General features: G+C 36.3%; 4 protein-coding genes and 2 pseudogenes across 6 annotated transcripts; 4 read left to right on the top strand and 2 right to left on the bottom strand.

Annotated features, from left to right (window-relative positions):
• Nucleotides 1-107: 107 nt before the first annotated feature.
• Nucleotides 108-4,526, top strand: Y37H2B.1 (annotated as a pseudogene). Its single transcript has 4 exons — nucleotides 108-144; nucleotides 2,280-2,340; nucleotides 2,956-3,610; nucleotides 4,269-4,526. Coding segments are annotated over exons 1-4 (1,011 nt in total).
• Nucleotides 4,527-7,109: 2,583 nt separating this feature from the next.
• On the top strand, nucleotides 7,110-8,871 carry F16H6.10 (FTH domain-containing protein). The gene is made up of 4 exons (NM_075164.7): nucleotides 7,110-7,666; nucleotides 8,109-8,252; nucleotides 8,308-8,439; nucleotides 8,485-8,871. Exons 1-4 carry the CDS (start codon nucleotides 7,154-7,156, stop codon nucleotides 8,506-8,508), a joined length of 813 nt encoding a protein of 270 aa, NP_507565.1. The 5' UTR covers nucleotides 7,110-7,153; the 3' UTR covers nucleotides 8,509-8,871.
• Nucleotides 8,872-9,233: 362 nt separating this feature from the next.
• On the bottom strand, nucleotides 9,234-14,479 carry F16H6.9 (BPI2 domain-containing protein; the record flags this gene model as incomplete). The annotated part of the gene is made up of 7 exons (NM_075163.2): nucleotides 9,234-9,475; nucleotides 9,533-9,904; nucleotides 11,178-11,534; nucleotides 11,583-11,939; nucleotides 13,562-13,918; nucleotides 13,967-14,323; nucleotides 14,461-14,479. 7 exons carry the CDS (start codon nucleotides 14,477-14,479, stop codon nucleotides 9,264-9,266), a joined length of 2,031 nt encoding a protein of 676 aa, NP_507564.1. The 3' UTR covers nucleotides 9,234-9,263.
• An 808-nt stretch (nucleotides 14,480-15,287) lies between these two features.
• F16H6.8 (Mediator of RNA polymerase II transcription subunit 1) lies at nucleotides 15,288-17,886 on the top strand (the record flags this gene model as incomplete). The annotated part of the gene is made up of 4 exons (NM_075162.2): nucleotides 15,288-15,507; nucleotides 16,703-17,059; nucleotides 17,108-17,467; nucleotides 17,516-17,886. The coding sequence occupies 4 exons, from the start codon at nucleotides 15,288-15,290 to the stop codon at nucleotides 17,884-17,886; spliced, it is 1,308 nt and encodes a 435-aa protein (NP_507563.2).
• A 951-nt stretch (nucleotides 17,887-18,837) lies between these two features.
• F16H6.11 lies at nucleotides 18,838-20,439 on the bottom strand (annotated as a pseudogene). The gene is made up of 4 exons: nucleotides 20,264-20,439; nucleotides 19,339-19,485; nucleotides 19,038-19,295; nucleotides 18,838-18,994 (listed from the first exon to the last, which is right to left on the bottom strand). Coding segments are annotated over exons 1-4 (738 nt in total).
• A 1,952-nt stretch (nucleotides 20,440-22,391) lies between these two features.
• F16H6.7 (ABC transporter) lies at nucleotides 22,392-24,499 on the top strand. Its single transcript, NM_075161.4, has 6 exons — nucleotides 22,392-22,486; nucleotides 22,962-23,130; nucleotides 23,180-23,265; nucleotides 23,314-23,556; nucleotides 24,191-24,271; nucleotides 24,315-24,499. The coding sequence occupies exons 1-5, from the start codon at nucleotides 22,478-22,480 to the stop codon at nucleotides 24,239-24,241; spliced, it is 558 nt and encodes a 185-aa protein (NP_507562.3). The 5' UTR covers nucleotides 22,392-22,477; the 3' UTR covers nucleotides 24,242-24,271; nucleotides 24,315-24,499.
• Nucleotides 24,500-24,759: the final 260 nt, after the last annotated feature.

The following is a 24,759-nucleotide window of genomic DNA, read 5'->3' as shown; positions in this document are numbered from 1 at the left end:
TTTGCAAAACCGCCTTCTTCGCCTTTTCTTCAATTACCACGAGAAAGCACTTAATTGTCGATTACATAAAGAAAAATTTTAAAACGCACATTCATCCTGATCTTCACAATATGGCGATAATTGCAACAGTTGAAAGTGCCCAGGAAGGTATTTCACTTAAAAATAAAAGCAATGCCATTTGAAAACGGACATTTGATAAAAATCCCTACAATGAATTTAGCGGCGGAAGGGCGCTTTAAACTAGAAAATCTTCGATCTAAAATTTCTAACAGTGCATTTTTCACTACTTCAGAAGCCCGTAAAATTGTTACAAATAATAATTTTGAACATTTATTATTATTTTTTTAAAACAATGCCAAAGGAGACAAATATTCTGGAAGTTTTTTGGAAATTTAGGGATTTTCAGAATTTTTCCCCAAAATAATAAAATTTTGCAAAAAGTTTCTAGAACACTTGTCCACCTACAGTGCGCGCAAGTTCTATAGGACACCCCTTAAATTTGCGGCTGTGGGTTTTCCCATAAGTTTTCATGAAAAACTGTTGTTGTAAATAAATTCAGCATGCCAAATAACTTATAGACCATGGATTTCATCGATATTACTCAAAAACTATGAGCATAAGAGCAGAATTTCGAAAAAATGGCCGCGCAACTTCTATAGGACACCCCCAGAATTTCGATAATTTCAATTAAAAATTGAAATTTTTTCAGATTTCTTCTAAAATGACGTGTGGTTTTTATGCATAAAATTGTGCTTTGAGTTGATGTCTATTATTTTTGATTAAAGTTTCGTTGATTGAAACATTAATTTGCTCCGTGGCTCAAGCTTTTGATAGGTTAAGCTCATAATTTGGCTCATTTTTGAAGAAGCCTGTCTTGAGTCGACACACTGTTTTTAAACATTTAAAAACGGCTTCTCATAAATTTTGAGTCAATTCCGTCCAATTTGCAGAAATTTATGGACATTTGAATGCACCCATTTCTTCCCAGTTCTGTGATCTTACTCAATCAGAAGCTTAAACCTGAGCTCAGCGTTAACCAATTTTAATGTTTCTCATACTGGAATATTACTGATAGTCTAATAGTTCATATGCACCGTTGTTTTCTGATTGACAAATTATTCTAAAGTTGAAAAAAAGTCACTAAAGTTTTAATTGAACTTCGCAGTGCAAAATTCTCAGTGTTTTGAAGACATTTCAGTTCCAATTGAAAACATTCAGCCAAAACCAGGTAATGCGGTAATACTATTTTTAATTGGAAATATTAGACTATCAGTAATATTCCAGTATAAGAAAAATTAAAATTGGTTAACGCTGAGCTCAGGTTTAAGCTTCTGATTGAGTAAGATCACAGAACTGGGAAGAAATGGGTGCATTCAAATGTCCATCAATCTCTGCAAATTGGACGGAATTAACTCAAAATTTATGAGAAGCCGTTTTTAAATGTTTAAAAACAGTGTGTCGACTCAAGACAGGCTTCTTCAAAAATGAGCCAAGTTATGAGCTTAACCTACCAAAAGCTTGAGCCACGGAGCAAATTGATGTTTCAACCAACGAAAGTTTAACTAAATATAATAAACATCAACTTAAAGCACAATTTTATGCATAAAAAAACCAAAGTCACTTTAGAAGAAATCTGAAAAAATTTCAATTTTTCGCTGAATTTATCGAAATTCTGGGGGTGTCCCATAGAAGTTGCGCGGCCATTTTTTCAAAATTCTGCTCTTATGCTCATAGTTTTTGAGCAATATCGGTGAAATCAATGGTCTATAGGTTATTTGGCATGCTGAATTCATTTACAACAACAGTTTTTCTTGAAAACTTATGGGAAGACCCACAGCCGCAAATTTAGGGGGTGTCCTATAGAACTTGCGTGCACTGTACGAATAGTCTACAAATCATAAAAGTTTTTAAAAATTATCACTGTGAGCAATTTTCAGGAACATAGCATCGGCTTTTTCTAGTTGTGTTCCTCTTTCAAACTGCATCAGTTTCATTTGGTAGTCCAAAAGTGAGCTGAAACACTTTCCTTGTGAGCTGTGCTTAAAATAGTGAAACACAAACTTAAAACGTGAAATATTTTGAGAATTTAAAATAGGAAAATGAGTCAGAAATCTTATAAGCTTGGAAATCTATTTACAATTTTGTTAGGTGTAATATCAGATTTTAGCTTGATTAACGCTGTGTAGGTTGCAGAGTCGCTTTGATATACTTTATAACAGTCAATTCTTAATATAACTTGCCATGATTCTCAAAAAGCGTGTGTTAACATATTGTCATTACAGGTACACTAGACCTTTTCGAAGTTGTTCAAGCACACACGGAAACAATGTCGGGTCAGAAAATGTATGTTCAATTTTAGGTTTTGAAAAAAAAATCGCTTCACTTGTCAGAAAAAAAACACCGCAATGGCCGAAAAAACAATATTTATTTTTAAAAAAATTTAACTTCCCTCTCACTTTTTGGAGATACCCCTGGTTGACTTAAAGGTGGAGTAGCGCCAGTGGGGAAATTGTTAAAAACGACTTCTTTTGTCCCAAAATGACCAAATATCATGGTAAAAACTTTTGAAATTTTTTTATTTACAGTCAAAAAGTGGCATTTACTCAGTTTTTACCACTCATAATTTTGGAAGTCGGCCAAAAAAAATTTTTTCGACATTTTTTTGTTTTTTTTTATTTTTGTTTAAAGTATTTGTATTAAAACATTATAAGGGGATACAATAGAATAATCTAGAATTTTTTGAATGCACATTTATATCCGGTCATTGCGGGTTTTTTTTAAGCCAAAAAAGTTTTCTCTATTTCACATTCAAAACTATATTTAATCGTGAAATAAATTTAAAAAAAACGTCTTAAATAGTGAGTATGTCACAATTTTCTGAAATTACAATAAGGAATTTAAAACCTGACGGTTTTGCTAACCCACTCTGTCATTGACGAAAAAAAATATTTTTTTTAGTGATAGACAAATTGCTTCTTTGGCGATGAACAAGCTGGAAAATTCTAAAATCGTAGGAATTTTGCTTGCTAATGATAGAACATCCATTTCAATGAATTGCACAGTTTACAAACAAGGTCATCCAATAGTGCACAGCTTGGCATACACTAAAGCTGGAAATGGAAGCACGTTTGCATTTTGCGGAGGAGATGAGGAATCTTATCCGGATGAGGATTATTTAAGTCTATTCATCAGGCATTTAGAATAGATGCTAACTTTTCCTGATGTATTATCACTTCTATCGATCTCCTTTAACGATACCGAAGGGGGGGTGTGGAACTTTATGCTTTATCAAAGAATCAGGGACTGCATCACATCGGTTCCACTCAAAGTCAACAATCTATCGTGCACTTTCGACGGTCAACTACTTCCTATTGTAATTGACACAATGAATGCGCTGAGCTCTGATGCTCTCAATGAACTTAACCTCAACATAAGATCCACGGATGTGATGAATATCTCTCGTCTGATCGAGTCACCTAAGTGGGGAAAACTCAAGTTTGTTACTATTGGAGGTTGTACGGTTTCTGCGGACGTTACACGTTTTCTCCATCTGAAGAAATGCATTATTGCAAAGGAGAATATTTCAAAGGAGGAGCTCATTCTTTTGAAAGTGGTTCGTTAATAATACTAATACACTTTAAGTGCGGAAAAGTTTTCTTACTTTTGAAAAACATACATTTTGTTATTTGAACCCAACTCTGAAGTTTATGATTTTGTTGAGAAAGATGAAAAAATCATTACTTATATTATATGAAATATAAAATCACATTTTCCAAAACCCTAGCACAATCCAAAGTTGACGTAATCTCTGTACGAGTTTAGCTAGAAGTATTTTGAAAAAGTTTTGCCAATGGAGGATTTGTCATTAAAATTTCAATAAATTCTCGAAAAAAACGGGGAAAATCCAGAAATATTGATGAGGCCGCAACGATCATTCAAATTTATATAATTTTTGTATTGTATTTTTGAAAAAAAATTCCTCCAATTCTTTTTTAACCTTTTGATGAAAAAAAAGTTTGAAATAATAACTTTTTATTTTTTTGAATTCAATTTTTATCTGACTAGTGGTGAATGCTTCGTTATACAGAAAATTATTTGAAGAATTGTAGTTCTAAATTGCAAAAATTCTTTACAAATTTAAAATGTTCTAAAAACTTTTTTCTGAGAAACAGTTTTGAGATCTCAGCAAAAATACAAGCCTTAGATTTCTAAGAGATTTTTATTAGTCGCAAAGCTGATTCAGTTTTAGAATTTCAATTAATTAATTTCAGGCAATCCTTGGAGCTTGTAGTAAGAAGGATTTTGTTATCAAGTGTAACTTTATCAATGAAGTAACCGAAGAAGCCTTGCATGCAATTTTTGACCGCAACCCCGCAGCCAGGACTGAAGGAGACAACGGAGAAGTGACCACGCGTTGGGAGTATCAAAGAAAACGGCACAATGTTGAAGTGGAGTACCGTCAACTTGGTGATCGCGATGCTCACGCATTTCAATTCACCTTCAAGGCTTTGCTTTCTTCCACTAATTGACTTGTAAGAACCTTGAGAGAGTGGCATACCTCTGTAAAATGTTTCATTGCAGGAACCGGTTTCGGACATTCCAGAGCAAGGTCTTTCTCTGAGAATTTATTGATTCTCAAGAATTCAACAGCATATCATCCAACAGACCGGTTCAACTCAATTGTTACACTCACGACGCTTCCTGCTTTCTCATTTACAAATTCATTTTGAATTAATCATTCCCATTCTTTTTTGTAAAATTTGATTTTGCCAAAGCAGTTTTTGACCCAATTCTTTTTATTCATTCATGTTTTTTTCATTCATTCATTCATTCATCAGGTTCATCAATTGAGTTTTTTTTAAATAAAAAAACAACAAGCAATTTAGTTTGCGAACTAGGGAGTTCAGGAACCCTTCTTCTCGAAATTCTGTCAAAACAAAACTATATGTTTTTTTCTGAGATATAACAGAAGTTTGCTTTATTTGAAATTTGATTTTGACAAGTTTAATTTCAAAGCTGTTAAATTCAATCATAGATTTCATTTATATTTATAATACGTTATTTATTTTACAAACTTTGATTAAACTCGGTCGGATAAAAACCTTCTTAAAGGTGGAGTAGCACCAATGGGGATTCTACTTTGAATTATGAATAATTCAAAGTAGCCAAGTATCATAATAACACACTCCGAAACATTTTTAGGTTTTTCATAATTTCCGGTCAAAGTTTTGGCAAATTGGTAAAATTTTAAAATATACGAGCTTTTGAGAAAATTTAAAGAAATGTCGCATGTTTCGATCTACAATGTTTTAATACAAATAATTTAAATAAAATTAAAACATAAAAATGTCGAAAAAAAAATTTTTTTTGGTCGACTTCCAAAATTATGAGTGCAAAAATTGAGTAATTGCCACTTTTTGACAGTTAATAAAAAAATTCAAAAGATTTTTGAAAAGTTTTATCATGATATTTGGCCATTATGGACCAAAGCAGGGGTTCTTAACAATTTCCCCACTGGCGCTACTCCACCTTTAATTTCTTTTTTTTTTAATGTTCGAGTACATTGTCCAAATGTGTTAAATTAATTCTTTTGGCAAAATTGCAAAAAATCGCTAACAAACATTATGCTTAAAACGTGTCAAAATATTTGAAAACACTTAACAGGAAAGTCGAAAAACACTTTTCAGAAAAACGTTTTTTTTTGAAATGTTTGAAATTTTTTTAAAAAGGTGGTCTAGCCACTTTAAAAACGTCATAACTTTGCTGAACCTGGACCGGGGCAGCTAAGTCCGGGGTTCAGTTTTTCGACTTCCCTTGTTAAGGAAAAAAATTATCCAATACTGTCCCTTTACATATTTTTGATAAATTGTTCTGTATAATCATGCATATGTATGATAAGAAAATTTGGTTGTGAGAAAGTTTGATAGAAAACATAGGACTACGGCTGTTATCACTCTTTTTTTTGCTGTCCGTGTCTAGATTTTTCAATATTTTCTAAAGACAAGTGCTGTATTTTTTCGAAAAAATTGTTTTTTTCTCAATAAAACATCGGATTTTTTGGAATTAATCCTTAAATTATAATTAATTTAATTAGATAGTTCAATTTTTCATATGTTGCGAATTTTCATTTTAGGTTCCAGTTTCACTAATTTTGAACAAAAACTAGTCAATTTAAAGTAAGACGAAAACTGTCAAAATGTAAAAAAAAATCTGTAATACGGAAACCGGACGTCCGGTTTACCACCCATAGTTGGGAAATGTGTTGAAATGTAGTGACGTCATGAAAAATGTATAAATAAGAACAAAGTGTCACCTTTTTTTATTGTTTCACTTTAAAAGTTATTTCGAAAGCCTTAATAAATTACTGCATACCTCCCAAAGTCAACTTTTATATTGATTTATTAGACTTTAAATTGTCTGAAAACACCGAATTTCATAATGAAACTTCTTGAAAACTTCTCACAAAATAGTTATGGCGTCTCAGAAAATGACATAGTTAAAAGTTCACATTTGACCAATTTATCAATGTCGCAGCGTCTGAAAATTTTTTTTTTTGAAATCACCGTCAAATTTTGGGTATAGATTCATCTTCAATTTGATTCGAGTACATTTAAGATCGATGGGCCACCAGATTTGGTAACATTTGGTCCATCAACCTTAAATGTACCTTATTCAAGGTGAAAACGCAAGAGAATCAACTACTACATATACCCAAAATTAGACGGTGATTTTGAAAAGGTTAGTTTCCAGCCGCTTGACAAGTCAGTCAAATTTCAAATTTTTAACTAGTTTCAGGACATTTTTCGAGCCTTCATAACTTTTTTTGAGAAGTTTACAAGATGGCTCATTATAAAATTCGGTTTTTTTCCGACAATTTTCAAATCAAATAAAGCGAACAAAATATTTGACTGCATCACCTTTAGCATGAGCAAGAAGGCTGTGTATACATATAACCCGATTTTCCTCATTTTTCTTTCATTCGTTCCATGTTCTTGCTAAGTGTCCCTGTTTTTTTTCATTGCTCATTCGTTTCTTTTCCTAACTGTTCTTTTCTGTTACTCCATAATGGTTATCATTGCTTGAAGAATCTCCTTTTTCAAATATCTAACTTTCAGCCGTTTAATCTGCAGTCGGTTGGTCCTAGTTCACAAAAATGTCATTATCTAAGTTTCTAATGAAACGACTCAAAAATTCTCCAATTGTCGAAATTGACACAAAGGAAGACGCCGATCAAGTATCGGTTGAGTTCTTGTTGTTCAGTACGACAAAACTCTCCCCGATCAAAGTAATCTACAAAAATCACCCAGAGGGATGTCAGCGAGTGCATGATGGACAAGAGGAGTTTATCAAAAACAAGAATTACATAGAGTTGTGCTCAGATGATTTAGAAAGTGTTCTGTCATCAATGCGTGTGCTTTCTCATCTTTCAATCACAATTAGTGAGGAATCCAGTTTGAATAAGACAGACGTAACCTTTTTGAAACATCTCAAACGGATTCTTGATTTGAGACCGTCTTCTCTGATCGTGAACGATTTTACACTAACTTTACGGAGTATTTCATCAATGCCAAACGCACTTTCGGTAGTGGTCAGCTGTCGTTCTGATATATTCAAGACATTAAAATTGAATGCAATGAATGATCATGACAAGTGTGTATTTGAAAAAGTAAGTTTTCAGAACATCTTTTTTTTTCAGAGTACCTTCGGCCAAAACTGGCGTAACTTAAGAACCTGATTAGCTGTTTCAAATAAATTGTTCACTTCTAACTTGTGAAATTCCTAGTTTGAAATGTTTATTTTGTAATGTTGTTTTTAATATTTAAAAAAATCCGTAACAAATAACTTATTTTACAAAATTCCAAGTGAAATTCAAAAATTCGGAATAAAAAAATATTGACAAAATTTAATTTTTCTGAAAAACTATACCCTCAAATTTTTTAAAATTGCACCGAAAAATGTTTTCAACTATGCTCTTTCAGAAAATTAACTAAAAAAAATATCTAACCGTGCATGTTTTCGAGGTTTTCGATTTCGGATTTTGTTTTCGATTACCGAGATACCCATTTACAGCCACACAAACCTTCACACAAATATTTCTGCTGTTTCAGACATTACCCATCGATAATTCATTACAAAATGTTTATGCTGATGATCAACTTGTAATGCTGGAAAATTTAGTGAATGGTGAACTTCACGATTTTTATGGCACGACGAAATTATTCACATATATTCTGGCGTTCTCCGATGAATATGTAAGTGCCCTCCGTTTACTTTTTTACCTCAATCTTATAATGATCCTAATTTTAGCCAATTGACAAAAGCTTAATACAGGAAAGTTTTGAAGTCACAGGTAAATGTTGTCAATCATCAAATTTGGGAGCTGACCAAGTGACCGTTAAAAATACATTCAGCTCTAACACTACATTATCTGACTTTCCGGTAACTCAGTTAGTTAAGCAAAACTATTAGTTGATGAATTTTCAGACTCGTCACTCGGAAAGTTTGTAAAAGACTCCAGGATTTATCGGATAACAACAACTCTTAAAATTTTTATACTCTCCTCTAAATACTCAGAAAAAGAATTAGTCTTAAACTTTAATAATCTCATCCAATATTCTATTCTATTTGTGGTGATTTGTTTGAATTGTTCAAACACGTAATTTAATTACAAAAAGATTTTTTTCCAAAAAACACTAAAAACCAAAAAAACAAAAAAACTGACCTGCGGGGTGTCAGCTAAATACCGTCTATTTTTTCTTATCTTCTCTGCATTTGTATTTGTCTTAATTAACGAAATGAATAAAGTTTTATGAGGTTATCCAGAGGGTAAAAAAACTTTTTAGCCATTTTTTTTCTAATTTTTAACACTTTTTTACACTCTGGTTCACGTTTTTACTATTCTCAAATCCCTTGTCTATTCGAAAAATCTGCAAAATTAGAGCTTTTTATTTTTATCGCTATTCTAGTCAACTTGCTTGAATGGGCACGTGAGTCACGAAAACCACGGGTTTTTCAATTCAGGCTGTTCTGTTTCGTGTGCTGGCAAGCCTATGGTAACTAGGCCTTCCACGACTAGGCCTTCCACACTCTCGCCACAGGTATAGTGGCGCGAGGTCCCGCGCAGAGTCGGCCACAGTAGACAGAATGTGATAGTGCGGGTGTGGTGGGCCCTCTTTACACCTCGTTTTCATGAAAGGCCTAATGGTAATTATAGAAGAAATGACAGTTTAATTTTTAATAAACTTTATTTTTGTATGTAAATTTTAAGAACAGTGAAGTTGTGTTGCTTCAGTAAGCATAACTACGGTTCCACGCATATACTTTGTAACTTCAAAAAGAATATCCACAGGTTCTGCATACAATCCAGTGACTTTAATTGTGACCATATAATTATCCTGCGTCTCTTGAACAGATTGGATATCAAAGTCAACCCTTTGGGTTTTCAGCAAGCTCATAATATGTTTGATGAAATCTTCTGAAATAAATGCGTTAGCTACGAGATTAGTTACAAAACCCTTTGCCTTTGACTTACCCTTTGAAACATTTCCTTCGCACGATTTGTAGACAAAAATGTCAGTTATAATGTTACCCAGGGATCGTGCAAAACGGTGACGAACTGCGATCAGAAAATTGTCCAGAAATTCGGTTATTACATCCTTTTTCTCATCAAAATGGCTCAATGGCTCAATGAATGGTTTACGGTGGCAGTTGAATTGTTTTGCGTGGATCAAGAGTGCACTATTCCCCATCACAGCTACCTTGAAGGCAATGGCAATTGGATAAGAGCGAACTCCGGTCACAGTGATGTCCACCACAAAATGTTCCCCTTTATCTTTTACAGATGTGATATTGAAATCGACATTTCTGTGGGCTGGTAGCTGGACCATACGTTCGATGATTTGTTCTGAAGTAGGGAAAAATATTCATTAGTCACATTAGCGATGTGTGGAAAATTTGCCGAATTGCAAATTTGGCCAAAACTATGAACCTCAATAATTTAGTAAAATCACGTGGTGTCAGAGTGTCCCATTTCGGTTCGATCTACGTAGATCTACCAAAAATGCGGGAGAAGAGATGCATGGTTAGTACAAAAATTCGCGCATTTTTTGTAGATCAAACCATTGATGGGACATCCAAACATCACGACACAAAACTGAGTTCTTTTGATGTTTAAGCAGCAGGCACACCACACCGAATTTACTCAGAAACCAGATGTGCGTTATTATCAAAAAAATACGATCACACAATTTTCTCATAATTTATTTTTGATCTACCTTGTTGACTAGGCGGCCACAAAAAAAAACAACGGCAATAAGATTGGGGGCGGAGTCAAGTTCAACAGGTAGATCAAAAATAAATTATGAGAAATTTGTGCCATCGTCTTTTTTCGATAATAAGAACTTAGTAGTTTTGGTGCTCCAAAAATATACCATTTTTCGGAGTTTGTTAAGAACGGCAAATTTCGAGATTTGTCGCACATCCCTGGATCACATCAGGAGTGGGCGGCAAACGATTTTTTGCAAATGGCAAATTGCCGGAATTGCAATTTTCCAGCAAATCGGCAAACCGACCAGTTGCCGATTTGCCGAATTTGCAGAAAAAAACGGCGAGTGCCGAAAATTTTTGGCATATTGTGGTTTTGCACATTTTTTTTTGGAAATTTCAGAGTTTCAATTTCAATCGGCAACATTGTAAGCATCCTATGAATTTTCCTACAGCTACTTTCACAGAGCGGCTTTTACTACGTGGCCTAGAAAAATCAAAAACTCGGCCAATAATTTATCTGGGATTTTTGACGTGGGATGTTTCTGAAACTTGACGAGAATGTTCTCGAAAAGGGGTTCTATAGTTCCACCGTAGCGATTTTTGAGAAAATGTTCCGTATCCATATTGTGAAGGTGGCCGAGTTTTCCTATTTTACGGCCACGTAGTAAAAACCGCTCTGTGCTTTAAAAAGTAAGCAAATTATAAGAAATATCAGAAGAAAACGGAAAAAAGAGTTTCAAAAAGGCACAGTTTCCGTCTCATGAAAAATATCTCTAAAAATTTCCGGCAAATCTGATATCCGACAAACGGCAAATCGGCAAGTTAGCAAAAATTAAATGTTCCGGCAAATCGGCAGACGGCAAATTGCCGATTTGCCGAACGACAGGTCATACTTGACTAACTTGACCTACCTTTTGTGAACATTCTTTCACAAGCATTGTAGTAATATGAATCACTCATCAGGGCACCCATTGCGGTTGCAGATCTGGATCGAACTGCTTCCAATAGCGAATCCAGGAAAACTAGCAATACTTGTCTTTTCTGATCAACTTGACCGACGCTTTTTTGACAGTGAAACTGCTTCGCATGAATCAGAAGTCCACCATTCCCGGCCACCGCTACACCGAATCGAATATCAATTGGTACAGAACGCAGCCCGGTCACAGTGATGTCGACCAGATAATACTCAGGTAATTCTATGACTTCAATGACATCGAACTCCACTTCCCTGTCGGCTGGTCGGTTGACAAGACGTTGAATTATTTCTTCTGAAAAATAAGAAACTATTCATTAGTTCCATAACCAATCTGAATTACCCTTTGAGAATGTTCTATCGCACGCTTCAAAGATATACTTGTCATATATCAGATCGCCAATTGCGGATGGAGATCTTGAATGAATTGCTTCCAATAGTTGATCCAGGAAATCATTAATCACACTTTTTGTCTGAGTGACCTGACTGACTGCGTTTTGGCAGTTGAATTGTTTTGCATGAGTCAAGAGAGCACTGTTCCCTTTGACCTTTACATCAAATGCAATATCAATTTGTACAGATCGGAGTCCGGTTACAGTGATGAGGACGGTAAAATGTCCCGCATTTTCTTTATAGGCTGTGATATTGAACTCAACATTTCTGTCTGCTGGTAGGTTGACAATACGTTCAATGATTTTATCTAAAATATAGGAGAATAATCATTCGGGGCATACAGGGTTGGTCAGGATTTTGTGGACGCAAAGACGTGACAGATTGCATAAGAAATGAGCTACTTATTTAGAACAGTGCGTCCAACTTCTATAGGACCCCCCTCAGTTCTGGTGGTTTGAGATTTACTGAACATTTTCGTGAAAAACTGCCAATGCCATTCGATTTTAAATGTCAAAAAACATATACCCGTATAATTTCATGATGATAGCTCAAAAACTACGCGCGCCCGGGCTGAAAGTCAAAAAAACGGCCGTCCAACTTCTATAAGACCCCCAGTTTTTTGAAATTTTATCGAAAAAAGCACTGAAATTTTAAAAACTTATCAAATTATTTTTTTGAGATGTTTACATAAAAATGATCTAAACATCTCAATTGCTCATAACAAACTAAAATATGTCACGCGAAAGTGCTGGGAAGCAACCGGGACCGTTCTGTACCTCATTTTTGAGCTTGAGAGTCCAGTACTTTGCTTCCAGTAGTCCTAATATCACAAAAAGTTTGGAAAATGTTAGTGTACATCCAAAGATTGTTCCTGTGAAATTTCGTCTAATTTGGAGTATTTTCAGATGTTTTATGGCAAAAATAATTCAATGACACAGGTAGCTGAGGCATTTTTAACCAAAAAATTTGGCTTACAAACTATTTTTGCCATAAAACATCTGAAAATGCTCCAAATTAGACAAAATTTCACAGGAACAATCTTTGGATATACACTAACATTTTCCAAACTTTTTGTGATATTAGGACTACTGGGAGCAAAGTACTGGGCTCAGAAGCACTGAAAAGTGGTACAGGACGGTCCCGTTTGCTTCCCAGCACTTTCGCGTGACATATTTTAGTTTGTTATGAGCAATTGAGATGTTAAGATAATTTTTATGTAATCATCTCAAAAAAATAATTTGATAAGTTTTTAAAATTTCAGCCGTTTTTTTGACTTTCAGCCCGGGCGCGCGTAGTTTTTGAGCTATCATCATGAAATTATACGGGTATATGTTTTTTGACATTTAAAATCAAATGGCATTGGCAGTTTTCCACAAAAATGTTCAGGAAGTCTCAAACCACCAAAATTGAGGGGGGTCCTATAGAAGTTGGACGCACTGTATAAGACCTTAAATTTTGGTATACTAGGTTTAGAAAATCAGTAACATTTAAATAATGTGGAGCAGCTGGATGATTAAAGGAAGCTGGATAAGCTACCGTATTTCTTCTATTAATATGGCTGCAATACTATTTTTCGATGGCCTTCCCGTTTGCAATACTATTAGGGAGTGCAAGTCTAATAGGGAGGCCATATTAATAGAAGATATACGGTTCTTCAGATTTCAAATTTTGGACTAAAACTGAGTGTTATAACAACACGTGGTGCCAGGCTGACCCATTAAATTCTGATCTACAAAAAAAAGGCGGGAATTGTTTTCCAAAATAAAGTGACGTCAGCACTCTTATGCGAAATATGGTGAACAGTCTGCGTGATCTACGTAGATCAAAATGATGAGGCATCAAAACACTCTGACACCACATGTGACATGAATCATGTATTTGTCATAGTGTTAATCTAGCTGTATGACCAACATAATTATGATCGCTCACCCTTTGAGACGTTTCTTTCACAAGCTTCAAAGATATACGAGTCCGTCATCAGGTCGCAAAGGGCAGATGCTGATCTTGATCGCATTGCTGCCAACAACGAGTCCAGGAAAACAAACAGATTTTTGGTCTTATCTACCAGATTAGGGTTGTTAGGACAATGCAATTGTTGTGCTTGAACCAGAAGTATAGTATTCTCTTTCACACCTACAGCGAATCTGATATCAATTGGAACAGAACGGAGTCCGGTCACAGTGATGTCGACCAAATAATATATCTCATTAATTTCTACAATACGTTTGACATCAAAATCAAAAGTTCTGTCGGCTGGTCGGTTGACAAGGCGTTGGACGATTTCGTCTAAAGAATAAAAAACCACTCATCAGTCTCATAACAAATCTGAATTACCTTTTGAGAATTTTCTTTCGCACGCTACAAAGATATATTTGTCATCTATGAATGCGCTAATTGTGGTGGCATCTCTTGATCGAATTGCTATCAATAGTGAATCCAGGAAAATGTTTATTACACTCTTTCTCTGATCAACCTGACTGACGGCGTTTTGGCAGTTAAATTGTTTCGCATTAGTCAAGAGAGCACTATTTCCCAAAATCTCTACATCAAAGGCAATATCAATTGGTACAGATCGGAGCCCGGTTACAGTGATGAGGACGGTAAAATGTCCCGCATTTTGTTTATAAGCTGTAACAATGAACTCGACATTTCTGTCTGCTGGGAGGTTGACAATACGTTCGATGATTTCGTCTGAAATATAGGAGAATGTTCAAAAGTTATATAGATACAAGGTGGATCATGATTTTGTGAGATCGTCATTCGCTAGGAATTCTCGATAGTTTACTCGTGCAATCCGAATTAAGATCGTATTCCTTGTAAAAACTAACTTTGGATAATGGCAAACATGTTTGGAACACGACTTATGTTAAAATTTACGAGACAACATTTTGTGCCTAAAACTAGGGCTCCCGCAAAGGCGCCTCCGCCGGCCTCAGCTGTCGCCGCGCCGGCCTCACGGCGTCATCCACGCCGCATGTACAATGAGGTGCGTAACCGCGAACGTCAGAACTGGTCAATTTTCTTTTAATTCAATCAGAAACTCAGAAAAATCCAAATTACGAGCAGTATGTAGTCTACTGGTAAACTAGCCTTTTCTTTCGAAATTTATACGCTCGGGCTGGAAAGAGCCTCTCATAATGGGCAGAAGCCCTGGCAAGAGGAACTTTTGACAACTTGTAAAGTAAGGGCGCTATAAGGTCATAAGCTGAATGTACCCTAATGTATAGTGCGACGCGGAACCCCGAACGTGTCGGCCGCTTCAAATAACTACCTCTCGCACATCATTTCACGCACACTGCGGCGCGCGGCTTCAGCGCGCGGCTTCGGCGCAAGGCCGGCGGGCGTGAAGCCGGCGTGAGGCCCGCATTTCGCGCCTCACTCAGCTGGGAGCCCTACCTAAAACTGAGTTTTATAACAACACATGGTGTCATTCTGTACCATTACAGGTTGATCTAAAAAAAATGAGAGAATGTTTTAAATCATGCAAAATTTGTTAAGAATTCTGACTCTGAATTTCCGCAAATCCTGGAAAATCTAAGTAGATCAAATCGAAAAGGGACACTCTGGCATTAAATGTAACATAAAGCATGTAGAAACAAAGGTGTATTACTTCGTCGACATCACTGTCACCGGACTCCGCTCTGTTCCAGTTGATATGAGATTTGTTGTAGATGTGACAGGGAATAGTACACTCTTGGCTTTTGCACAACAATTGAACTGTCAAAACAACCCCAATCTGGTAGATAAGACCAAAAATCTGTTTGATTTCCTGGACTCGCTGTTGGCAGCAATGCGATCAAGATCAGCATCTGCCATTGGCGCCCTGATTTCTGATTCATATGTATTCAAAGCATGCGAGAGAAAGTTTTCAAAGGGTAAGTGAAATAAAAGAGCACTGTAAAAGTCAGAATAATGCGGACTCGTTGAATGATTTGAATTGAATTGATAGTTCAATTAAGTTCCTTCCATTTACTTTAACATAAACCGTATCCCGCTGTTAAACTACTATAGATCCTTGTCAAATCAACTTTCTTACGACTTTTGGCGACTTGCATTTTTTGAGCCTTCAGGCTTACAACCCTGGGTTTTTACACAGATTTCTATACACTTAGCTTAGGTGAAATTATTTAGTGCAACTGGGGACACAGTTAGAGTAACCCTTGGACAAATACATGCTTTATGTTACATTTAATGCCAGAGTGTCCCTTTTCGATTTGATCTACTTAGATTTTCCAGGATTTGCGGAAATTCAGAGTCAGAATTCTTAACAAATTTTGCATGATTTAAAACATTCTCTCATTTTTTTTAGATCAACCTGTAATGGTACAGAATGACACCATGTGTTGTTATAAAACTCAGTTTTAGGTAGGGCTCCCAGCTGAGTGAGGCGCGAAATGCGGGCCTCACGCAGGCTTCACGCCCGCCGGCCTTGCGCCGAAGCCGCGCGCTGAAGCCGCGCGCCGCAGTGTGCGTGAAATGATGTGCGAGAGGTAGTTATTTGAAGCGGCCGACACGTTCGGGGTTCCGCGTCGCACTATACATTAGGGTACATTCAGCTTATGACCTTATAGCGCCCTTACTTTACAAGTTGTCAAAAGTTCCTCTTGCCAGGGCTTCTGCCCATTATGAGAGGCTCTTTCCAGCCCGAGCGTATAAATTTCGAAAGAAAAGGCTAGTTTACCAGTAGACTACATACTGCTCGTAATTTGGATTTTTCTGAGTTTCTGATTGAATTAAAAGAAAATTGACCAGTTCTGACGTTCGCGGTTACGCACCTCATTGTACATGCGGCGTGGATGACGCCGTGAGGCCGGCGCGGCGACAGCTGAGGCCGGCGGAGGCGCCTTTGCGGGAGCCCTAGTTTTAGGCACAAAATGTTGTCTCGTAAATTTTAACATAAGTCGTGTTCCAAACATGTTTGCCATTATCCAAAGTTAGTTTTTACAAGGAATACGATCTTAATTCGGATTGCACGAGTAAACTATCGAGAATTCCTAGCGAATGACGATCTCACAAAATCATGATCCACCTTGTATCTATATAACTTTTGAACATTCTCCTATATTTCAGACGAAATCATCGAACGTATTGTCAACCTCCCAGCAGACAGAAATGTCGAGTTCATTGTTACAGCTTATAAACAAAATGCGGGACATTTTACCGTCCTCATCACTGTAACCGGGCTCCGATCTGTACCAATTGATATTGCCTTTGATGTAGAGATTTTGGGAAATAGTGCTCTCTTGACTAATGCGAAACAATTTAACTGCCAAAACGCCGTCAGTCAGGTTGATCAGAGAAAGAGTGTAATAAACATTTTCCTGGATTCACTATTGATAGCAATTCGATCAAGAGATGCCACCACAATTAGCGCATTCATAGATGACAAATATATCTTTGTAGCGTGCGAAAGAAAATTCTCAAAAGGTAATTCAGATTTGTTATGAGACTGATGAGTGGTTTTTTATTCTTTAGACGAAATCGTCCAACGCCTTGTCAACCGACCAGCCGACAGAACTTTTGATTTTGATGTCAAACGTATTGTAGAAATTAATGAGATATATTATTTGGTCGACATCACTGTGACCGGACTCCGATCTGTACAAATTGATATTGCATTTGATGTAAAGGTCAAAGGGAACAGTGCTCTCTTGACTCATGCAAAACAATTCAACTGCCAAAACGCAGTCAGTCAGGTCACTCAGACAAAAAGTGTGATTAATGATTTCCTGGATCAACTATTGGAAGCAATTCATTCAAGATCTCCATCCGCAATTGGCGATCTGATATATGACAAGTATATCTTTGAAGCGTGCGATAGAACATTCTCAAAGGGTAATTCAGATTGGTTATGGAACTAATGAATAGTTTCTTATTTTTCAGAAGAAATAATTCAACGTCTTGTCAACCGACCAGCCGACAGGGAAGTGGAGTTCGATGTCATTGAAGTCATAGAATTACCTGAGTATTATCTGGTCGACATCACTGTGACCGGGCTGCGTTCTGTACCAATTGATATTCGATTCGGTGTAGCGGTGGCCGGGAATGGTGGACTTCTGATTCATGCGAAGCAGTTTCACTGTCAAAAAAGCGTCGGTCAAGTTGATCAGAAAAGACAAGTATTGCTAGTTTTCCTGGATTCGCTATTGGAAGCAGTTCGATCCAGATCTGCAACCGCAATGGGTGCCCTGATGAGTGATTCATATTACTACAATGCTTGTGAAAGAATGTTCACAAAAGGTAGGTCAAGTTAGTCAAGTATGACCTGTCGTTCGGCAAATCGGCAATTTGCCGTCTTATTCGTTTGTGTGAAACACATCGAAAAAAGTGAAAAGCTGCCTGGCCTAGCTCCCTTCCGAATCCTGAGCAAGAGAAAATTTAATGCTTACATTGTTAAGCTTGGAGCACGAACGGATCAAAATCAAACGACGAGCACTAGGAGTTGATGGAGCAGACAGCGAGACTTCAGGTGTGGAACTTGAATCGAGTACTGATTTAGCGATTGATTGATGGAGACATGGCTGAGGGGGGAGGTCGATGTCACGTGAGAATTTTTAAATCTTAAAGAGAATAAACAAAAATTAATGATTTTGTCATGAAAGGTCAAACACGTTTCTGTTGTTGGCAGCAATATGAGAAAAAATAATCAAGCTGCAGAGTTGGTCGTTCTGGTCCTGGCGATGATGTGCTGTCGTTTCGGTTGGTCTTCCTGGCAATTTTTGCATTGAGATTATTGATCGGGCAAAATTTGGCATTTTAGCTAAAATCAGTACAATTTTTCGAAATTTTGAGCGGCGATAAAAAACTTTTGTAACGTTACTGAGAAGTTTCACTACGTAATTTGTTTATTTGAGCACGCCGACGCCGCGGTGTGTGTGCACAGAAGTGCGAGAGGTGGTTATTCGGAAGCAGCCGACACGTTCGGGTTCCGCAGCTTGCCGTGAAATGAGTAGCTTGGTGTGTGCGCAACGTAGTGCAAAGTTATTTGGAAGCGGCCGACACGTTCAAGGTTCCGCGCCGCGCTATCCGTGCGGCGTAAGGGATGCCGTGAGGCCGGCGCGGCGGCAGCCTTATTTTGGGTATATATAATACGTTCAAAATCGTCCAAACCGTTCGTCCTCCTTTAAAGTATTTTATTGAAAAAAAAACATGGTAATCAATAAATCTTATGAACATTTATCAACAAAAAAAAGTACAATTAATTAATTCAGACCATTTCCTCCAACTCCTTTCTGAGCTTTTTGCAATGGTTGAGAGCTTTACTCAATTCTTCGAATTTTAGCGTGAAGAAGTCGATCGATTTGTCTCGAGCCTCGGGCACATATTCTAAGAATTGGGTGATCTCTCGATTTTCCAAAGAATCTGTAATTCTCTCTATTGTTCTATGTATATTGCCTAAACAAACCTTCTAGTGGATATAGATTTGCCAACCCAATGAAGTAGGTGAACGCGCACATAAAAATGTAATGTACAAAGAAAAATACCCTTAGATACCAAAAAGATATTTTGTCAGCGACGAAGGAAACATCGTTTCGCATCGCAAACCCCATTTGGGTAACGATCAGGCTCATGATCATTCTAAACAAATCAAGGATCTAAATCGTGCTATTTTCGATGGTTTGAGGAGTTTTAAGCAACAAATATCCAATTCCAAAATGAACAGCTGAAATTTAACATGACTCTGGAAAATGCTACTGAAAACCAACCTAAAAAGAGAGCAAAGGCGATGAGACTACATTCGTATAATGGAGATGAGCCGATGGTACAAGCAGAAACGATCGTGCTCAATCCGCATGCGAAAAGTGCTTTCCAATTTTTGTCGCAACGGAATAGTCTCTCAATGATTGGTGGACCTGAAAAACGGGCTTAGATAAAGTTTTGGCAAATTGCCAGAATTTTGAAAACTATGAGTTTTCGAGGAAATTCAGACCAATGCCGCTGTTCCGACCCCTACAATGTTTTAATACAAATCATTAAACCAAAGCTAAAGTATAAAAAAGGAAGGAAAAAAAATTTTTTGGTCGACTTCCAAAATTATGAGTGGCAAAAACTTCACACCTATTATTAAGAGACCATGAGATCATGAGAATGCCTACCGTTTTGGCGCGGGAATATCTCGTAGCGAAGGCACCTAAATCTCTCGTCACCGCACGTTCTCTCCGCTGCCGCTACTTTCGCGCCACAAAGTAGGCATTCTCATGAACTCATGGTTTCGTAATAACAGTAAGTAAAAAAAATTTCAAAAATTTTTTGAAAATTTTTATCATGATATTTGGTCATTTTGGCACTATAGAAGTAGTTTTTCACATCTTCCCCACTCCGGCAAATTGGCAAACCGGCAATCGACAGGAGTTTAAAACTTCTGGAAAATCGGCAAACCGTAAATTTGCCGGAATTAAAAGTTTCAGAAAAATCGGCAAACCGTAAATTTGCCGGAATTAAAAGTTTCAGAAAAATTGGCAAACCCCCACCCCTGATTGAAATACATGTTTTTGAGGTTATTTGAATACATATAGCAAAATGTGTATTGAAATCTACCTTTTTTTTTTTAAATTTCACCACATTACTTGAATAATCCCATAAATCTAGCATAAAATGTAAAACACCAAAGGTTTCCAATTAACAACTCACTGACGATATTAATGCTCCAAACAACTGCGGAACAATAAATTGCAATCTCACTATCAATGGTGAATTGTTGAAGCAATAGAATCCAAAAAGCCAATATGAAAAAGGCGAAGAAGTTGAAAAAGGCAAAACCCAATAGAGCACCAGTAATTTCTGAGTTATCATGCATTATATGTAGCGAAAAAGATTGGAAAGAGACTGGTCAGGATTTGGACCAGGGGTGTGCGGCAAATCTCAAAATTTGCCGTGCTTAACAAACTCGGAAAAATTTGGTATTTTTTTAATGTTTTTTGGAGCGCCAAAACTACTGAATGCTTAACAAATATCTGGTTTCTGAATAAGTTCCGTGTAGTGTGTCTACTTAAACATCAAAATAACTCATTTTACTAAATTTTTGGCGAAAAAATCATCAGTTTGGGTCAAAATTGTACTGTCAAATTTTTTGACGTGTGCGGCAATTTTCAAAATTTGCCGAGCTCGGCCAATTCGGCAAATCTATTTTTCCAATATTTGCCGAGCACGGCAAATTCGGCAAATTTGCCGCACGCCCCTGGTCCAAATCCTGACCAGTCTCTTTGGTGACGTGCTGAAATGGAAACAATTTTTCACCGCTTCAAAGGTTGGAGTAGCGCCAGTGGGGAAATTATTAAAAGCCACTCTTTTGGTCCTAAAATGACTAAATATCATGATAAAATTTTTCAAAAAATTTTTGAAAATTTTTTATTTACTGTCAAAAAATGGCAATCACTCAATTTTTGCCACTCATAATTTTGGAAGTCGACCAAAAAAAAATTTTCTCTACATTTTTTATGTTTTAATTTTGTGTAAAATATTTGTATTAAATAATTGTAGGGGTCAAAACATGCTACATTTCCTTAAATTTCCTCAAAACCTAGTATTTTTCAAAATTCTGGCAATTTGGCAAAACTATGGCCAGAAATTATGAAAAATCTAAAATTTTTTGTAGTGTTTTTTTATGATATTCGGTTGTTTTGGATTATTATAAGTGCATTTAGGCAAAATCCCCACTGGCGCTACTCCACCGTTAAAGTAGAATTTATGGAAAATAATTAATATGGGGACCGATACTTACGTCTATAAAATTTGATGCAATCATTCAAAAAAAGTTTAGCAGCATAGATTTTATTCCTCATATTCTTAAGGACAGAATATGTTATTAAACATTGAAAATATCATTATGCAATACGTTGCAGACCTTCCATGTTCAATTGTCGTTGGCGCGCTAGTGCCTAGCAGTGTGGGTGAATCACCTTCTAATGATGTCTTCAGCGACTTCGGCCATTTTTTAAAGGAGGACTAACGGTTCGGACGATTTTGAACGTATATACTTAAAATGGGCTCAAATGAACGAATTTCGTAATAGAACTGCTCAATAATTTTTCAAAAAGTTTCAATGGCGGTTTAAAAATTCGAAAAAATTACACTGATTCTAGCTTAATCTCGAATTTTGGCTATTTTTCCGTGTCACACCTGTCCGAAGTTGACTTTTTGGAATTATCATCCTTTATTGCATATTTTGGTAGTTTAGCTCATTCAATTTCGTCGACTAAGGTTGATTTAAAGCCGATAGGTGACCAAAAATCATCAAAATTGGTTACCTATCGGCTTTAAATGTACCTTAATCAACAAAATTGAATAAGATGAATTATCCAAATATGCAATAAAGGATGATAATTCCAAAAAAGTCAACTGCGGACAGGTGTGACACAGAAAAATTGGCAAAATTCGAGATTTTAGCTAACATCAGTGTAATTTTTTCGAAATTTTGAGCCGCCATAAAAAAATTTTGAAAATTTTTTGAGCAGTTTCATTATGAAATTTGTTCATGTGAGCCAATTTTAGGTCTATACGTTCAAAATCGTCCGAACCGTTAGTCCTCCTTTAAATGTTTTATATATACAACAACTGTGCTCTGAGCTAATTAAAATATTATTTAAAACATTTTGAAAGCTGTCTTGAATTTAGTTTGACCTTGGAACATTCTGAACTTCAATATCATTTCTATAATGTTACACCAAACTTTAGATGTAAACAGATCAAAAACCTTTTATTTTTCACTCTCATTCAGACATAAGAAACATAGATAACAACTGACCCTATCTCATCCCACATCAATTTCTACTCGCGAACTTTATTTCGTTTCTTTTTTCTGTTCCTCGTCTTTTCCTCGTCGAAATCAAAAAAAAATCAGCCAAGATGATGGAAGTAAGTTCTTTTTTTGCTGGAAATTAAAAATTTCAGAAAATTTTCGGCAAGAAATTTTGATTTTGCAACAATTTTTTGGCGGAAAATTCAAATTTTCAGTCAATTTTTAACAGGAAATTCAAAATTTCTGTCATTTTCCACAGGAATTTCAAATTTCCTACGAATTTTTGGCAGGAAATTCAATTTTAAGTCAATGTTTGGCGGGAAACTTGAAATTTCAGACAAATATAAACTAAAATTTCTGATTTTCAGTCAATTTTTAGGTTGAAATTCAGTATCTTTAACAAGAAATTCAAATTTTCAGTCAATTTTTGGCGCTAAATTCCAAATTTCAGTTCTAAAAAAACCGATTTTCTACGAGAATTTTAAATTTCCAGTCTATTTTTGGTGAAAAATCCAAATTTTCAGTCGATTTTTCTTTTTCTGCCGGAAATTCAAATTTTCAGTTGGTATTCTGCATGGCAAATAATTACAGAGTGACGCTGAAGGTGAAATTGCGGATATGCTCTCAATGTGCAACAAATACCCAAAATTCGAAGATGATGATATGGAGAGATATGTGATTACAAACCCTCACGATGTTGTAACCGTCTTTGATGGAAGCCCAGCAGTTATTGTTTTTGATGAATTGGTGAAGTCTGATAGTGATTTTTGCAGATATTCTCTAGATTCAAAAACTTGAATTATTTTTAGCATCCAAGTATCTCTCGTTCAAAATGGAGCAATCATATGGAAAAGTAGACGAAATTGCGGCAAAGATGGTTACTGAAGAAATTCATGTACAAACATTTTTTAGTCAATCTTCATCAGCTTCTCCCTAATTTCAGTTCACAATTCATCTGTGTTCTCATTCGCAGAAAAATGTGATCGAAATCTTCCAATCTGCTTATTCCAATGGTTATACAGAAAAGGATAAAAAGGGAAAAATTCCAGAAGGGGGTAAAGTCAAGTGTGCTGGAACTGAAACTGGTGCCAGAAGCAAGGTCAATTGTGAGGAGGTTGCCAAGGAGGTCAATGAACGTATCGATTCGGCCAAGGACAAGTTTGGAGAGTTTTGGGAAAGCGGAGAGGTGAGCCCTAGGGTAGGGGTACTGTAGGGTTACTGTAGTTGTAGGTTTAGGGTTAGTGGGAAAATAGGGTTAGTCTACTGGTTGAACTGACATGAGCATGACCAGCTAATACTATAACTACTACGGAATGTCAAAAAATTATTAAAAACCATGGTGCTAAAATTGTCAATTTTTAAATTTCAACAATTTTTGGTTTTTTTTTTAATTTAGGGTCAACAAATTCCCAATATTTTGGAAATTCTCCTAGTACTTTAGGGGTTCTGTAAGACTGTAGAACTGCTCTAGAAAATTGAATTTTAGTTTTTTTGAAGAAATATCAAGCTGCTACTTGTGGCTTTGAAGTCAGTTTTCCAATAAATTCCGCCCCACTCCAATCATTCATTCAACTAGAGCGCAGGCGCGGAAACGTCTTCCGCGACAGCGTTTTGCGCCACGAGCCTTCTGTACAGTGCGGCACGGAACCCGAAAAGTGTTGGCCGCGGCGAAAGAACCACTTTTCGCACTGCTGAACACGAAGCCTTGGACTTCTTACCATAGTGCACGAACAGGTTAGAGGCAGGCGTCAGACCCTGAAACTATGCCTGCTTCTCATACAAGCCCTACATTTAACCTTGAAACATTGTTCTTATTCCAGAAATCTCGACGGCTACACCTATTTCAGTTTTATGAAGCAGAAGTCTCGTAGAAACTTGTTCATTCGAGTTCCACCTTTGGAGTGAGTACTAAAAAAAATATTGAAATAATGTTTTAATTTTCAGAGGTGCATGCACAAAAGAGGTTGTTCACGAGGCTATTAAGGAAATTCTGTTCTATTCTTACTGCTAAATGTTTCACTATTTTTGCTATTAAATTCTATTTTTTTGTGACTTGCTTTTATAATGTTTATTTAAAAATAACAGACCGAAGAGTGTTTGAGATTTATGAAAATGAATACAAGTCTCATAGTCAGAAACGAGCACAGTTCGTATATTTTTTAGTGCATTTTCTGGAAGTACATAGTAGAACATCTGTTCTGGCGTAAATACCAACCAATTCCGACAACTTCCAGACTGCACCATCTGCCTTCGAGTGGTCGAGAAGAAAAAATAATTTTTTCGATTTTTTTGGTTTTAGGTTTGAATGGAAATGTTAGTGTTTCATACAGTTGGAACACTTTTGTATAACGCAGATTAAAAATATCAGGTCACGGAAAGCACTTCTTGA

The sequence above is a fragment of the Caenorhabditis elegans genome, chromosome V (assembly GCF_000002985.6).
Source record: "Caenorhabditis elegans chromosome V".
NCBI lineage: Eukaryota > Metazoa > Nematoda > Chromadorea > Rhabditida > Rhabditidae > Caenorhabditis > Caenorhabditis elegans.
Note: the sequence above shows the minus strand (reverse complement) of the source record. Positions and strands in the feature narration are given on the sequence as shown.